General features: G+C 42.1%; 1 protein-coding gene across 2 annotated transcripts in view; it reads left to right on the top strand.

Moving 5' to 3' along the window:
- Positions 1 to 17,049, top strand: part of IL13RA1 (interleukin 13 receptor subunit alpha 1) — a 246,991-nt gene that overhangs the window by 195,228 nt on the left and 34,714 nt on the right. For both annotated transcript variants that reach the window (XR_015295297.1, XM_086918715.1), the window contains exons 8-9: positions 11,105 to 11,207; positions 11,614 to 11,698. Coding sequence is in view for 1 of the 2 variants with exons in the window: in XM_086918715.1 (XP_086774841.1) it covers positions 11,105 to 11,207; positions 11,614 to 11,698 (188 nt within the window). In the remaining variant the exon portion in view is untranslated. The remainder of the gene's footprint in view (positions 1 to 11,104; positions 11,208 to 11,613; positions 11,699 to 17,049) is intronic.

Raw genomic sequence — 17,049 nt, 5'->3', positions numbered from 1 at the left:
TTCAGCATACAGATAAGGTGCAGTCACTCTGCACAGAGAGACTTTAGAAATGGATGTATGACGTTACAACGCATGCTTTTACCACGCATGCTGTTACAACGCCAGCTCTACAACGCAAACCTTTACAACGCATAGCGCTTTGGGGTGCTGGATAGTGAATAGTTTAATTTACTATTCAAACTCCAGTCCCCGTGGACACTAGGGAAGATGTTGGATAGTTAATTAAATCTATTCCCTATCCTAGAGCGCCCCCCATCGCAATGCGTTGTAATGGTTTTCGTTGTAAAACCTGCGTTGTAATAGCACTGCGTTGTAAACGTTTCGTTGTAAAGGATGTTTCCCTTTAGAAATAGAGTAGAGCCGTACACACACTATATCTGGGAGTGTGAAGAATCTACATGGTTGTCCAAGCTTGCAAATGCAGCGTGTCTTCATGTCACTGTCTGCATTTAAGAGAGAGCTGGGAGTTAAAGCCACTACTCCACTGCCCAAACGATCGGTTTTGGTGAGACACAGCATTAGAAAAGTCTTGCTCGAAGCACTATTAGCCTCAGCCGAAGAGGGATACAGGGATCTGGTTGGTGTCGCGTGCACAATGCGGACATTGCTACCTGTGCCTCTCCCTGCTGTCACCACTGCCTATTGGGTGCGGGCCCAATAAAGCACCCGTCCTATTCAATCAATCTTCCCTGCTTAGGAAAGCTCATCAGCACCCCTGGTTGCTAGTTCTAGGCGTTCCCTGTATCAGGCGGGCTCCTGGAAGACTCAACCCACACCCCTGTAGGCAGGACCACTGGAATTATGCAACAGGAAAGGACCAAATTATGCGGAGTGTTGACTGAATCATGCAGCAAGAACAGACAAATTATGTGGCAAAACAACTCACAATTTTTTTATAGTATTGTCAGTGGCAGCTTCTCCGCTAAGGCGGAGGAGCGTCGCCCCACTGCTCAAAAAGACAAATAAAATGATAATAACGTATTGTTATTATCAATTTATTTTTCCTATTGAAGTGAGTGGCTCTGGGGTGGGGCGGGGCAGGCCAGAGTAGGGAGAGAAGTGGTGTGCTTTCCTTAAGTGCCCTTGACTGCTCGGCTGACCCTCTCGGGCCGGCCAAACAGTTTTGCTCACTTTGCATCTTCCCCACTAGGCTTGCGTAACACGGCCTTGTGAGATACATACAAAGCCTCTCGGTACCCGTCTGAGCTCCGAACCACAACGCTCAGACCAATCACAACGCTGCGCTGCAGCGTTGTGATTGGGTATGGGGAGCCTGGGAACCAGGTGCTTCCTGCTGCTTCCTGCTGCCAGCGGAGACAGGAAGAAGAGGACGGAAGAGAGGCAGCGGCCGACCGGCCGGTCCAGGTTTATTTTCATTTGCTTCACAACCCCTACTGATTGCTAGCAGCGGCTACTGAGTATTATTTCATTCTTTTGCCATTTTTACACATATTGGACGTGGTCCGGGTGAAGATTTGACCTCATTAGTACCAGTTGCATACCCAAATAAGGCAATAAGCACCTGAAAGTTGACCAGTGGACCTTGGTAAAGGGGTTTCCACAGCATGGCAACACATTTTACTGTGTTTTTAGTAACTTTTGATCATCTGAGCTAGAAATAAATTATTTTATTAGAATGTGCATATGTTATAGCAAATGATGGATTATGTGAAAAATGCTGCAAATCCATAATAATGCAGCAAACTCCACAACCGCTGATTCACATTGGTCCATACTGCCTGGCGGTAAAAAATGGTAAATGGTACTCTAAAGGAGGTGAGGAAACATGACACACATGCCATCCATTGTAAGGGATATTTCATGTGTGTGCATTTGTGTTAGTGTAAGCATTTCTGTTTTTGTGGCCCTGTTTCTGCCTGACTGCATGTAACTGTGAGTAAGAAGGTGCAGTTGTTTGAGTCTGTATGCGAGGGGGCATTTATGCATGTGGTGGCCACTGCTACCATCTGCCGACAAAGTTACAGATCCCAATCATCTGGTGCCCTATTTGGCATAAAGTGATATGGAGTCATAATTAGTGGAATAAGCTGGCTTTCTGTAGCATGAGGTTACCTCTCCAGTCATAGCGTTGCAAACCATGGCATAAGCTTGAACTTCCTGATGTCATGTTCCTACCATTAGAATTAAGGTGAGAATATCTGGCTTTATGTTTGAGATCCTAGAAGGAAGGTAGCCACCAGTGATATCTTATGGCCACCTTTTGCATATTTTGGCTATCTCATAGGGAAGGCATTGCTAACAGGTGGTGCCCAGTAATACCTTTTCAGGCAAAAGGGGTTATATCTGGCACAAGGTGGAGTTCCTTGTAAATCATAACCTCCCCTGGCATTGTGTGTGGTTTACAGGCTTCTTGTTGCTTACCCTGGCATCTAGAGGCATAGCCCGACATCTATTTGTGTATCTCTTGCATATGGTAGTGCTCCCCGGTATGTGATGTTGATGCATGGGCGTTATTAGTGCCAATGACTGGCAGTCATGTATATGAGTACTTGTGAGAATTCAGATACGTCTCTGTATTTTCATAAACTATGTTGGATCTTAATCGTTCTTGTTGTTTCCATTCGCTTTCTTTGTTCTATGGTTAAGTTTATCAGTTTTCTGGCACCTCCTTATCTTCTATTTTCCCACTTTATTCTTCACCACTTTTCATTCGCTCAGCTGCTTCATGTCTTTTGATTGCTTCCCAAAACATGTATGGTCCTTCCCATTTTTTCCTGTATTTTTTGCCACAGAATAGCTGTGTAAATTATCAAAATATGCACAACTATCCCCCTCTTTTAAGAAATGTTTTTCTATTATTACTTCCTTTTCATGGCTGACCACATCTGACCAAATATTTGGTTGCTCGGTGTGCTTGTTGCTACTTGTTTTTTGCGCATTTCCTATTTTTGTCAGTGCTTAACAAAGGATTCATATGTCTTCAATAAATAATAGACTAGTGACTGGAGATGATTGCTCACAATACTTGAGACAGTGTAAAGGAGTTGCTACGTAACAATTCTACAGATAGCTGAACCACTGACATTTTAATTGTATGAGTCTAGCAAAGACAGAGCTATCATCATTAATTAAAAGTGGCAATATTAAGGGGTAACCCTCTTAGAGTTCTCATTCACCAGCACCATGTGCCCATTTGCCACAGATGCCATCAGGCTCTAACTAACATACAGGAGGAAGGGGGCTCAGATTTTACTCTCTAAAAAGTAGAGAATAATGATGGTGACCTACCTTCAGGTGAGTCCTAAGTCCCTCCCCTCCATCAAAACACACCCTTTCATCTAGAGCCAGGACTGAACCGCTCCGCCATCAGCACAGCGCTACCGCGGCTGATGACGGAGCGGTTCCGTCATCAGCATCGAAGGAGTTAAATAATTTATTAAAGTTTACTCTGTTTTTCTAAATTGATGTGGCATTTTTCTTCTGTTGTGTTTCACTTTATTAATGTTTGAAGTGCTGCATAAATACTTTACACATTGCCTCTAATAAGCCTGACTGCTTTTCTCCCAAACTACCAGAGGGTTAAGCACAGGTTAATTTGGGGCATGCTTGTGACTTCACCCTGACCAGGATAGCGGTTGCTGCTTGAGTAGAGTTTCATCCCCCCTCAACCAGCAACCCCATTTCTGAGCCTGATATTTAAAGATCAGAAGCATTGGCAAGCACCATATGAGAATGCTTACTTGAGAATTACTGGCCTTGCTTGAAGGTAGGGGTTCAGATAATGGGGGAGATGGATGGTAGAGAATTACAGCCTTGCTAATGAGCGTTTCCAACTCAAAACTTTAGATTGGCATTGTGTTTGATCCAAATATGCCCAAGAAAGGCAGGAAGGCTATTGTAACCTGTATTGTATTTATTTGGTTACTTTCTCCCTAGCTGCTTAGCAAGTGTGAATGTGATGCATGGAATGTTGATGTGACAGTCTTGAATGGAATGTTTGGGTGCCTGGATGCTTGAGTGTGTCAGTTGGAGTATTGGGTGAGCACCAGGCAGACTGCTCCTGGTGCGGCTTCATCCCTACAACTCATCTACCTGTACCCGAATGTAATAAATCTACATGAAACTACATTTTGGCTACAGACCTCATCACTACAAAGACCTACCATCTTAGAACATCTTGTCAGTTTGTCTGCTCGAGGATCAATCTACAGTAGATGGCATGATTTTTAAAAAAATTCTTTTTATTAAAGAAAACATCAGCAAAAACACAGTTTCTTCAGGGTTGCAAATTATACGTTAGGGGGGTCACAGGATAATCAATACTTACAGATGAAAGGGAACTTCACGGGGAGGGGGTGTCATCAAGGACAGCATTTCTGGGTGTCCTACAAATTTCTCCTCTGTAACTATTCCAGGGTCTCCATACCCGTGACCACTTTCGAGGGCGTCCCCTCGCAAGATATGTAGTTTTCTCCCTAAACATACACCAATCTAAGTTGTTTTCCCACATTTCTATGGTGGGAGGTTGTTCCGCTCCCCATAACTGGGCTATGTTTCTCTTAGCTAACATAAAGCCAAGAGTAGGCCATTGTGTCTGAGAAGTATTTAAGTCGGTGGGCTTCCATATGTTTAAGAGGCACCTCCTTGCCTCCGGCATCAGGGAGACCCTCAGTACCCTATGCAGAGTTTTGTGTATCTTGCGCCAGTAGGTAGTGATATGTTCACATTCCCAGATTATGTGCATAAAGGTACCTGTGAGACCACATTTCCGTCTACATATCCCCATATCTGACAGTCCCATGCGCACCAGTCGGGGTCCTGTGACGTAGACCCTATGCAAAATCTTGAGGTGGACCAGTCTCAGACGAGCTGAAATGGCGACCTCCCTTGGGGATGACACTGCTGCCTGCCAATCTTCGTCATCCAGCTCTATCCCATCCTGCACCCATTTGTCTCTTAGCACCTCAAGGGGATCAGCTCTATGATTGATTAGTTTTTTATATATCAAGGAGATCGTTTTTTCAGGGAGGTGGCCGTCCAGTATTCTATCCTCCAGAGGAGTAGATGGCATGATCGATAAGATCAGTAGAAGGATCCTTATTTAAAGATGAATTAGCACTATTTCTCTTTGAGCAATCAAATCCCAGAAACTATCAAGCTACCAGACATTATCTATACCTTACAGTTAACTTCAGTATCTAAAATCTTCAAATCTGGATATGGTTTGTCCAGCTGAGTTAGGAGTCAAGTGTCATTTAACCTACAGATTGTGAATCGGGTTCACACAAAGGCTTTTGAGAACAGGACTGAAACAGTTCTGTTATTTATAGTGACAATGAGGTCAATCAATCTGTCCTCCTTAAAAATAGTTCTGGATGATTAATAGCAAAGTATGAAATAACTAAAAATGCAGTAGGTGTTTAGAGGCCCTGATCTGTGGAAAAGCTGTCTTAAAAATATAAATAGTAATATTCAGACTCTATGGATGAAAAGGTTAAGCTATAGAAATAAGCAGCTCTTTAGATAAGTCTTTAAATAATTTAGCAGAAGAAGTATTCCTACAAGTCTTTTTATAATCAGAAATTCTCAGGGCTGGATTGAGGATGCAAAGCAGCCCTGGCAATATTATTGGACCAGATGCAGGGGGCAGGAGATGGGTGAGGGTGCAAGTTTTAAGCACCTCTGATTAACTAATCCTACCCCCAGCACTGCCGCTTTTGTTCCTGGCTTCGACAATGCGGCACTGCTGCAAAACCAGCCCCAGTAACAAAACTGGCCCCACTGCTCCAAAACCGGCCCCACTGCTCCAAAACCGGCCCCACCCTTCCAGCCTCCAGGGGAAATGCCAAAATGTCGCTACTGCCAATCCGACCCTGGATATGCTATTCGCATGAATTGTTAAAGTAGTAAGCTTAGGTGATCTTGGCAATCATGACATCGCTTTACCTTGTATGTGAGAGAAAAAAAGGCTAATAGTCAAAGCTTTCACATTACCTAGTTTCTTCTAACCAGAGAAAGGGGTGAGGCAAAACTTTTGGAAGGTACCTGTAGCTCTTACCTAGACACTGAGATGGTGCAATGATCTTTCATGAACTGCATTTTGTAGTATGTTTTGCAGTACCACAAAATGCTATTCAAAAACCTAGGAGTGGAGATTATGTCTCTGACTCTTCTATTGCTATATGAGCGGAGGTCTCCACCCGAGTGCGGAGTCTCCACTCACGTACATGTGATACAGGAGAGTGGCTGGAAAATGGGGTTTAGGTGAAGCTATGGAGAGGTTCAGGGAGGACCCACCAACAAATGAGTAAGCCCATAGTTATTCAAAAACTGCACTTCTATGGCTTATGTAGCCAAAAAGAGACCCCAAACAGTAGTAAAGTAGTCCAGCTCTGAGCTGGAGTAAATCTAGCACCACACATGATCAATAACTTTTATTTCAACACCCTCCCTTAGAAAATAATGGAGTTTGGGATTTAAAGTAAAACCCCATAGGAAATAATGTTAAATTATTTAAAAACAGTTAAATAGTTACAAATACAAATAAATATAAATTAATATAAAGAATATATTTATAAAAATAGTGCGTATTTAATTAATTATAAAATATTATTACTTTTTTTGCATTTACAAATTAGTGCAGGTATACATTTTATTAAAATATAATTACATTCTTGTAAATAAGTCCTCTCACAGCTTTTACTTAAAAAATGCATCCAAATTATATTCTGGCAATTTATTTTTTAATTGAAACTTCATAAAAATTATTTTAATTTATTATATTTAAAGGATCTACATATTTAATTCAAAATTAAGTGAATAAGGCCGTAGCATGTTTACTTGGGTTCTATATTTAAAACACATATCTAAAATTAATGTACATTAATATTTCTCTTAAAAATATGTTTAATACTTTTTTGTTTAATAAAAAGAAGTTAATTTTCCTGTTACGTCCGCACATATAGGTGTAGGCGAGGCAGAGGCGTAAACCCCGCACCTCCGTTTGTTAAGACCGTTTTGTTGTATGTTTTGTACCGCTATTAAATTAAAGTGGTGCATGTAAACCAGGAGCAGCTGTGAACTATTATCATTTTTCATTCAGAGAAAAGTGTAATGTCCAGATAAATATTGTACTCTTAATTCTAAACTTCTTTCATTGGGTACTTTGATATATTCACAAATCTGTGTTTGGGCTGTAAAGTTATATATGGTCTCAAACTTGGGAGTTGTTAAATATCTTTGAATAGCTCTTAAATTAGTCATTTTGACATGTGGATTAGGAGGATTGCCATTTTCTAGCGTCCTGAATTATTCTTGATCAACATTGCAGATGTAAAGCTGTGTGCAGATACTGAATTGCTAGGATATTAATGTCTTAAACGCCTGTCGCTGACAAATGCACAGATAGATGTCAAACATACTGCAGATCTTGAATTGTTTGGATGCTACTGACTTGAACGTTGGTCACTGTCAAATTTGGTGATAAGAAGGTCATGTGTTCAAATCCCTGGAAGGCCGACACATAGACACACCACTGTGGGGGTTTCGGCTTCTCTGAATTAAGATTTCCAGCTCCACATATATCGCTGACCGTTTAATGGAGGTTCTAAGGAGATCATTTATCAGTACAAAACTAGTGTTGTGACTGGACAGCTTTTCGATTCAACTGTTATTCCTATGTCACCCCTGGTGATTCCAGTAAGGTTTTTCCAGGCATATGAAGGCACACACATGCTAATGTTGTCATTCTAATCTGCAAGCACTATAAGATTAACTATAAAGGAACCATTATAATGTTATAGTACATAGGTAATATTTGTGTATTCTTAATGGTAAACTCTTTATTACCTGATCATTGGAAACCGATACTTGCTTGTGTTGAGGCAGTATATTGCTTGTAAGCGTGGGAAAATACATTGTTGCACTATTGATATACTGTTATGTCTTCGTAAAAAAACACTGTAATGCCTCAATAGTCTTGATGTCAGTGCCCCGCTAGGCAAAGCCGTTGAAGTCCCTAAACATCCTTCCATGATAGTATATAGTAGGACATTGCTACCACAAGAAGCATAATGGTCTGTGCAAATGGATTGTGCAAAATTGTGAGATAAAACATAGGGGGGTCCACTGCTTTATTTGTAAAATAATAAGTTCTGGTGCCTAAAGAGCTGCTGAGGTGCTATAAAATGTCAGCGTGCTGAATGCTGAGGGTGCATAATCCTGAATGCACTTCACTCTTACAGTTCTGATTTCACACTTGGTGACAGATTTTCTGTCTTACTCTGCCTCTGTCTTTCTGTTTTTTGTGTTTTCCCTCTCTAGCGCTGGGGAAATGTCTAATGAGGAGAAATAGGTGCAGGCCCCTAACAAAAAGTGTTGGTAAACCCCGTCACTCCCCCCACCCCCACACCCCACCCCCCGGCAACCCTCGGCTCTGATTAACCACTGGCGAGGTCCCCTTTATGTATACCTGATGAAGCATATCAAGGTGGTAGTTAAGAACACTAATAGAAAAGAAAAGCTAGTTCGGGCATGTTATAGTAGGCCCCGTTTTAAAGAAAATAGGTTTGCCTAGATCCTTGCCCTAGCTAGGAGTGAACAAAGGGATGCCATCTACATAGTGATAGCCTGGATTTCTTTCACCAGAGCAGATTAACCATAATCTGCCCCATAATCTCGTTTTTTCACCCACTGGATTGTTTCTCCATATTTGCGTCCTTGCAGTGATCATGGAGATACTGAGGTTGGCAAAGCCTAATTTCACTAAAAAAGCATAACTCGCGCATTCAAGGGAGTGTTCTCCTAACAGAGGCACTTTTTTTTAGGAAGAAGGGAACATCTATAATTACTGATGTGAAGCTCACCAGGGAACCCTAACTATGTGGTTTAAAGAGCAATTGTAGCTGCTTCTTATTTCAGGAGAACTGTTCAGAGCAGGTGAAGCCAAGGAATAACTTTAAGTGATTCACTTAATAGATTTGACTTGATTTACAGACAAAGGAGTTCGAGGTGACTTTATGGATAAATTTGGAAACTTTTCAGTGCTTGTATTTTTCAAGTGTACTGAGACATATATAATGAAGGGCTTGAAGAGGCTTGGCCACATCACCACAATGCTCAATAACTTATTTGGTTCCCCTGCCACTTCCATATCACCTTTAAGACGATATATATCACTTACAAGCCATTAGAAACAATTCCCCTACATAGTTGGTCAAGAAGCTAACCACCTAAAGCGGACAGTGCACACCAGAAGACAAGATATAGCCACCAGAGAAATGTAGAGGTGCAAGAATGAAAAGTTTAGGATGTAAGCATTTCCATACTTGCACCCAGGGGCTCCCAACACCATCCCCATCAAAATCCTTTCTGCCCTCGCCCTTCTGCAATTCAGAAAGAAGCAGTAAACACATCTGAATAAGCTTTCCCCTTCTCCCCCCAAACACACAAACAGTGGCCCTTACTGTTACCTGCTTCACTCTAAACAATTAAAGTTTAGGGTTGTTGTCCATTGTTCAGTAGTCTGTTTCTAATTAGCTGGGAATGCACCAGGTAAGTACTGCTACAATAATACACACAGGCTGAGCTCCAGCTCTTGAGGTGTATGGTAGAGGTACCTTCATGAAATAGAAGGATCGTTTTTAGGCCTGGCTTGAAGCACAGTTGTCTAAGCGATCTGTTGTTACCAACCCTTTAAAATGTGCATAGAGCGGTATTTGACTCCACCCGTATCAATATTTCTCTTTCCCACATGGTTTTCACTGTTTAGTGCATCATTTGGGGCCATATGTATCATAGTTCCGTTTTGCGATTACTAAATAACGATTTTTAAGGAATCGCTATTTAGAAATCGCAAAACGGTATGTATGTAAAAAATTGAATTTTTTTTGCGATTCCTTAATCTTTCTTATTTACGTATTCGCAAGTTGCGAATTCGCAAATAAGGAATTATTTCCCATTCATTCCTATGGGCCAGGAGGCCCATAGGAATGATTGTGAAATACATTTCATTTTGCGATTCACAATTTGCTAATAGCAAAATGAGATTGATTTCAAGGGTGCAGGGGTGTCTCAAGGACACCCTGCTGCACCCCAGAAATCAGCATGTGTGTGCATATGGCGCACATACATGCCCTATGGGCATGTATGTGCGTCACATGCCACATTCAAAAATGCCTATTTGTGCATTTTTACAAGAAATCGCAAATTACTGCGATTTCTTAAGCTTAATTCGCTATAGAAAAATGCTTCATACATAGCATTTAAGGAATCGCAAAATTGCGATTCCTTAAATGCTATAGCAAAATAAGGAATCGCAAATTTATGCGATTCCTTATTTTGCGATTTTCTTAATGCATATCAAAAAATGCAAAACAGCCTTTTGCGATTCGCAAAGTCCAGAATTCGCCGACTTCCGGCCTTTGGGAATCGAAAAAGGCTTGATACATATGGCCCTTGGCCTCCTGTGGAGTGTCTGGCTTGCATTGCACGAGGAACTAATGTACTACTCAAGACTACATTGAATCACACACTAATTTCTTTCGGTCACAGATGCACTTTAGGCAGAAAGCAAACTTGTTTACTTTAGTAAATTTTTCTATATTATTTGAGTAAGGACTTCAAAGCCAGACTGATTGCTTTCGTCAAATGTTGTTTGCGTGTTGAAAAACATAGAAGTAAGTAGCAGAAGAGAGAAGGCAGTCTTATTCGGCCCACCTATTTAACAAACAGGAAACACTATATGAGCTATGCCGTTTTTGTTTCTCATTGCAGAGTGGTACTAGAGGTAGTTGGTTTTCACAAAAGGAATTTCTCAAAAAAAATGTTTGCCTTCAAAAAAATGTACTGATGCTTTTGGACATCACAGGACCTACACGTTTTTTTGTTTTAATGTCACTTTGATAAGGTTTGTTACTGTTACTCTTGTCAATCTTACATACCCGCGTATCTCCCCCCCACCCCACCCCCTTTCGACAGATGCGGGTCCATTACATCTGTTGCCACAATGTTCTCTGAAAATATAAATTCAGGGCATAACTTCATGGTGGCGTACACAGAGGACAGTACAAGTGTGAATGGCATCATTTCGAGTCATGGAAATTTTAAGTAATCGTTTAAGTAATCTTAATATTTTTCTTTCTAGGTGAACATCGTGATGATGACTGGAGGGTTCGTATCATTCTCCTTATCACAATTCCATTAATTGCAGCAATTGCCACAATACTGCTTCTTGTGTTCCTGAAAAGGTACTGCATTCAAATATAGTTTTAAATATTTCAGATCTGTACGTTGCTGTTATTTTGTGAACTGTCGTACATTTTTCAGTGGCAATTACAAATTAAATAATTTATTTTGCACAGGGAACTGCCATTTCTGGGCATGCCAATTTATCATCTGCAAACAAGCATCCGGCAATGCCACTATTACTTATATGTTTCAGAAGTGTAGGGGAATGTCTCAAGGGCAGTCTGCATGTAGAGCAGTTTGTTGAGGCTTTAAGCAAGAAGACATATATAGGTACCAAATAAAAATGTGAATGCATAACTGCATAAGGTGCGTGAAAGAGGCAACAAAGAAGAGACTTTGAATGAAGTTGAATCTCATAATTGTGAAAAATAATTCTTAATCTGAAACGTTGTTTCTTCTTCAAAGGCTCAAGATTCTAATATGTCCTCCGATCCCAGATCCCAGCAAAATGTTCAGAGACATAATTGGAGGCACCGGTGAAGAATTTCAGGTATACAATAATTAAAAATCTTTGTTTAGTATTTTTCTTTTGCTCTTTGTGTTGTACTCACTTGGTAGTATAGGATGCCTATACATAGGCCCACTGGAAGGTAGGAGTGACAAAATTATGTGGTAAGAAAAGACAAATTATGCAGAAAGACAAATGACTAATAAAAATGATATTCAGAGGTACATTTTATTGTATTGTTATCTACCCATTTTTACGTCAGAAGTCAGATAGCATTCTTAAATAAAACTATGCACATTCAGTATATCATTCAAAATATTTAGAAAAGAGTCAGCAAGGGACTCAGTGGTGTCCTTTGTGTTTCTGACTGTGATTCAATATAGGATGGACAATACCTGTTGCCTAAACAAATGAAGCCATTACATGGCTCAGCACTTATACCCTGGTGGGCTTCTGTCAACTTTGTGTCCTTGTATTCATTTGTCAAGAATATTCTGTTTGAGTTGAGTACTCTGTTGATGTCCATCTTGGAGGGCACTTACACAGATACCTTGAAAAGGTCTCATTTTTAGATGGATCACATGTTTGCTTTCTCATAAAGAGTTGCAGTGAAATACATAGTGCCGCTATGAACAGTTAAATTGTACTTGTTTACCTGGAGGAGTTACCCAGTCAAGGAGAGTGAATAATAATAGTCATATGCTGGGGCTATTCAGCCCTGTGCCTCTTTGGTCACATAGTTATGCTATGTTAGGAATGACCTGGACATAATCAAGCGCACCCGCTCTGCTCCTGCGCACCCTTGGATTGCAGGCCAGATGCAGATCTGCAGAGCGCAGTGCTCGTGTTGGCACATATAGTGTGCAGAGCCCCTGCAGTATCTGGGGGCCCTGGCGGTGTAAAATCTTCTGAGTGGTGCAGAGAGTTTTGAACTGAATTCTCTGTTCAATAGGCAGCCAGTGTAGGTGGTACAGGAGATGGGAGGTGTGACAGTGCTTAGGGAGGGCGAAAAGAATGCGGGCAGCCGCTTTCTATGCCCGTTGAAGTCTCTAAGTGACTGTTTTATGTACGCCCTGTAGCAGTTCGTTACAATAGTCAAGACGTGACAGAACCACTGATTGAATAATCACTTGTCGGATGGAAGCATCAAAAAACCCCAGAATGGGTCTGAAACCACGTAGGTGGCCAAAGCATGTACCTGCTGCTTTTTGGGCGTGAAGCTCGAAGGAGAGGGACTTGTCCATCAGGACCCCTAGATTCTTAACTGCGCTTTTCGATTGGGGTGGAGTGCCCAGTGCAGCGAGCCACCACTGGTAGTCCCATTTGTGGGGGTCCCGGCCAACCGGAAGCACCTCTGTTTTTGAAGAATTAATTTGGAGGTAATTTTCCGCCATGCAATCTGAGATGGCCAAGACATTGTCCCGGAATTTCAGTTGGTCTTGGGCTGGGTTATTGGTGAAAGTCAATAACAGTTGCGTGTCGTCCGCGTATGATATCATGTTGATCTTCCGGATTTGGCCAGGAGGGCTAAAAGGCGGACGTACATGTTAAACAACGTGGGGCTCAGAGCAGAGCCTTGGGGGACACCACTGCTGAGGGGATAAGTGCTGGACAGGTAGGGAGGGGCATGCATCTGAAAGGAGCGATCGGATAGAAAAGACCCAAACCAGGCCGAGGCCCTGCCGCTGACCTCAATCTCCTGAGTCGTTGGGTCAGAATCTCATGGAAGACTGTGTCGAAGATCTCACTCAGATCGAGTAAAACCAGTACCGAGGTGTTGCCCTCGTCCAGCGATGCCCTCAGCTGCTCTGTAACTGCCAACAAGGCGGATTCCATACTGTGCTTAGGCCAGAACCTGTTTAGTGACCTGTCCAAAATCTCATTAGCTTCCAAATACTTGGTCAGGATGATATTACATTGGGATTCCATGAGCTTGGCCAAGTAAGAAAGTACGGAAATTGGCCGGAAATTCTCTGGTAAATATGCATCCAGTGATGGCTTTTTCAGTAAAGGAACAACCTTGGCATGTTTCCAAGATTTGGGAATTACTGACGACTGGAGCAATCTATTGATTATTTCTCTACCCTCCGTCATAATACAGTCCTGGAATTTCCTGAAGGTGTCCGATTTTACTGGATCATCAGGGGATCCTGATTTCACCTTTGCTGCCAGAGTTTCCAGGTCTTTAAAGGACACAGATGGTAAGTCTTGGAGAGAGTAGGGAAGATCAGATGAGCAGTTAGACAGCTATGATTTGGATAGTTGTTCATTAATTCTTTTTAAAATGTCATCCGTTAACAAATGATATATTGTATTTCATGAAAATACAGAAACACCATTACTAACATTGTCCTTTCTTCCTGCCAGAATAAAACTTTCTGTAAAACCATGTACAGCGTTGTACTCAGCAGGAATGTAGCCTACATGTCCACATTTCTTGTAATAAAAATACACTCCTCTTTTAGTCCATTCATCAAAGCTAGGTTTTAAAACTTGTCTTCAGTTTCCAGTTTATTATGTGCTCACAACATAAGACAGCTGGAAGCTCATCTTCCAACTGTTTTTATATAGATATCTCACTAGGACATCCATTAGGATTCAAGATATCAGACCTTAAACAGAGAAGGAAAATATGTGGGATTATACTAAACTCTGTGTGAGCTAGACACAACTTCAATTTTGAATACACTTTGATGTAAACATGAACCTAGCTGTTGCTGTTGTACAAGCTTTATTCGAGATAATTTCTCATAAAAGCACAGCATAAAATAGAACATGACAGAATAAAAAACATATCATTTTACAATACAAATTCATATAAACATTTTGTGCAAGCTCATACAATACCGGCATAAAAAGATTTACATATATAACAAATTAGGTTTTTGATTTTATAAAACAATTAAAAACCTGATTAACTGGACCCCCCCATAGATCGCCGCCTAATTGCCCAGGCCCACCCCAAGTATTTGGCTACCCCAATAACTATCGACTCTTGGGTTGATGTGCACAAAATTCTCAATGCCACTGCGCTGTCTTGCGTTCCAAGGTTTTTACATACAGGTGTAAGCCATACCCTCCTAGGTGATGAGTAGGCTTTACAGACAAATAGAAAGTGGCCTATGCTTTCCACAGCTGTTTCACATACTGGGCATGACATGTTGGTGGACCTCTGCCAACCTGCAGATAGTTTTTTTTAGGGGAATAGAACCAGATCTTAACTGGAAGACTAGCTTCCTATCCATTGGGACCGTAATAGTGTCCCAGTAATTTTCTAAGATAGGATATATTTTTGTCTCCAGGAAGCGACCCGCCATAGAGTCAGACCTAACACCTCTCAGCAGATTGTTGCCAACCCAATCCCAATATTGTGATTTGAGGGCTTCCTTGCTTGGGAAGACTTCCCCCTGTGGATTAATCCAAAGATTGGAAAACCCAAGGTTAATTAACATGGCCCTTAAGTTTTTTAGCCACTTTATCTTGTGGAAGTTATCTTCCTTGATTATCAAGAGGAAACCATCAGCGTATTGCCTAATCTCTGGAGTTGTCCAAAGACGTCTCCAATAGAGAACAGGGCGCAATCGCGCTCTGTCACTAATTGGACGTCTACCCAACTCCAGGAACAATGGTATTAGGGGGGTGCTCTGTGGGAGGCCTGTGATCCTCTGAAAAACCTGTTTTCAGATGTCTGTAAGGTCGAGAGGTTGTCCCAAGCCCATAACTCTGCACCATATAAGGTCGCGCCTAAGACCTTCGCATCATAAACTATAAGGGCAGGTTTGATCGGTTTCGTCTTGGATTTTCGGTGTTCCCCCCGCAATGCACCTGATAGTTGATGGTGTTTTAGGGCCGTTTTTTCCAGGTATGTGACCAACCTGGGCCCTCTGCTATCTGGACCCCTAGATATGTAAACTCCTTGACAGTCTCTAACTTGCTATTGTTCAGGGTTACCTTAGGATAAATTTTATGGTGTGGGGAGAAGGCCATTAGTTTCGTCTTCCCCACGTTTACTTCAAGGCCGTGCTCTTTGCAAAAAGCATCAAATATATTTAATGCGCGTTGTAGGCCAGCAGGGGTTTTTGACATGATCAGGGTATCGTCAGCGAACATCAGGATCGGGACCCTGACGTCCGCTAACGATGGCGCATCTATACTTGCTTCCAACATTCGTTCGACAATCCCATTAATGAATAATGAAAAGAGTAAGGGTGCCATGGCACAGCCTTGTCGGACCCCCCTTTCCACCGGGAAGTCCGATGTTGACTCGCCATTCCCACCCCACTGGACTCTTGCGAAATTAGATTCGTGCAGACGCATGATTAGGGTGAGCAGTTCAGCAGGAATCCCCAGTTTTTGCAGGACCAGCCATAACTTAAACCTGGGGACCAAATCAAATGCCGCCCGCAGGTCGACAAATGCGACATACAGGCAGCCTCTGCCAAGTAGAACCGTCTTCCACCGCAGTATGGTAAAGCGGAAGACCTGGTCAATTGTGCTGGTTGCTCGCCTAAATCCTGCCTGGTATGGGGAGAGAGCGTTGTTGTCATCCACCCAATCCATAAGCTGATTTGTAACCATTCTCCCCATTACTTTTTGCACGGTTGCTATCAAACTTATGGGCCTGTAGTTGGCGGGGAGTGAACGATCTCCCTTTTTATAAATAGGAATAATGATTGCTCCTTTCCATAGCTCGGGAACCACCCCCCCCTTGGCTAGAGCGTTTCCCAACAGAAAAATATACCTCACCCATCGCTTCATGTCATGCTTGAAGATATCCGGGGGTATCCCATCTAACCCTGGTGCTCTCCCGCATTTTACAGAGCTAATTGCATTCTCTACTTCTTTAAGGGAGAACAAGTTGTCAATAGCGAAGACTGGCAGTATGCCCTCCCCCATCCCGGGGTGCATAACTTCAGCATATTGTGGTCTGAAGTACTCAACCCAGGCATCTTCAGCTACGTTGTTGTCAGGTCTTGCGGGGCTACCTCCTCTACCCCACTTGATGATTTTCCAAAAGAGCCTAGAATCCTTGCTGCTAGCAGCCCCCTTTAATTCGGCCCAGTGGTCTTCGTCCCATTTCCTCTTGGCCTGGGAAATGGCTAATTTATACAATTTCCTTGCCACTCTAATTGCAGCACTGTCCCTATTTCTAATGGCTTGGCCCAATTCCAATCGTGCGGATCTACACTGGCAATTGAACCACCTACCAAAGTCCGGAGTTTTTCTCCCTTTATTGGTCTTAGTCAGAAAACATGGTTTGAGGAGGGAAAATAACTTATTATGGATATCTGTGATATCCCTAGCCCCGGGGGTTATGGAATCTACCGCCTCCATGGCTGAAATTGCATTATCCACCTCAAGGTTAATGTAGGTCATTGTTTCATCATTTGCCA

Source organism: Lissotriton vulgaris, chromosome 4_1 (assembly GCF_964263255.1).
Source record: "Lissotriton vulgaris chromosome 4_1, aLisVul1.2, whole genome shotgun sequence".
Lineage (NCBI taxonomy): Eukaryota > Metazoa > Chordata > Amphibia > Caudata > Salamandridae > Lissotriton > Lissotriton vulgaris.
This window is presented reverse-complemented; position numbering and strand designations above follow the sequence as displayed.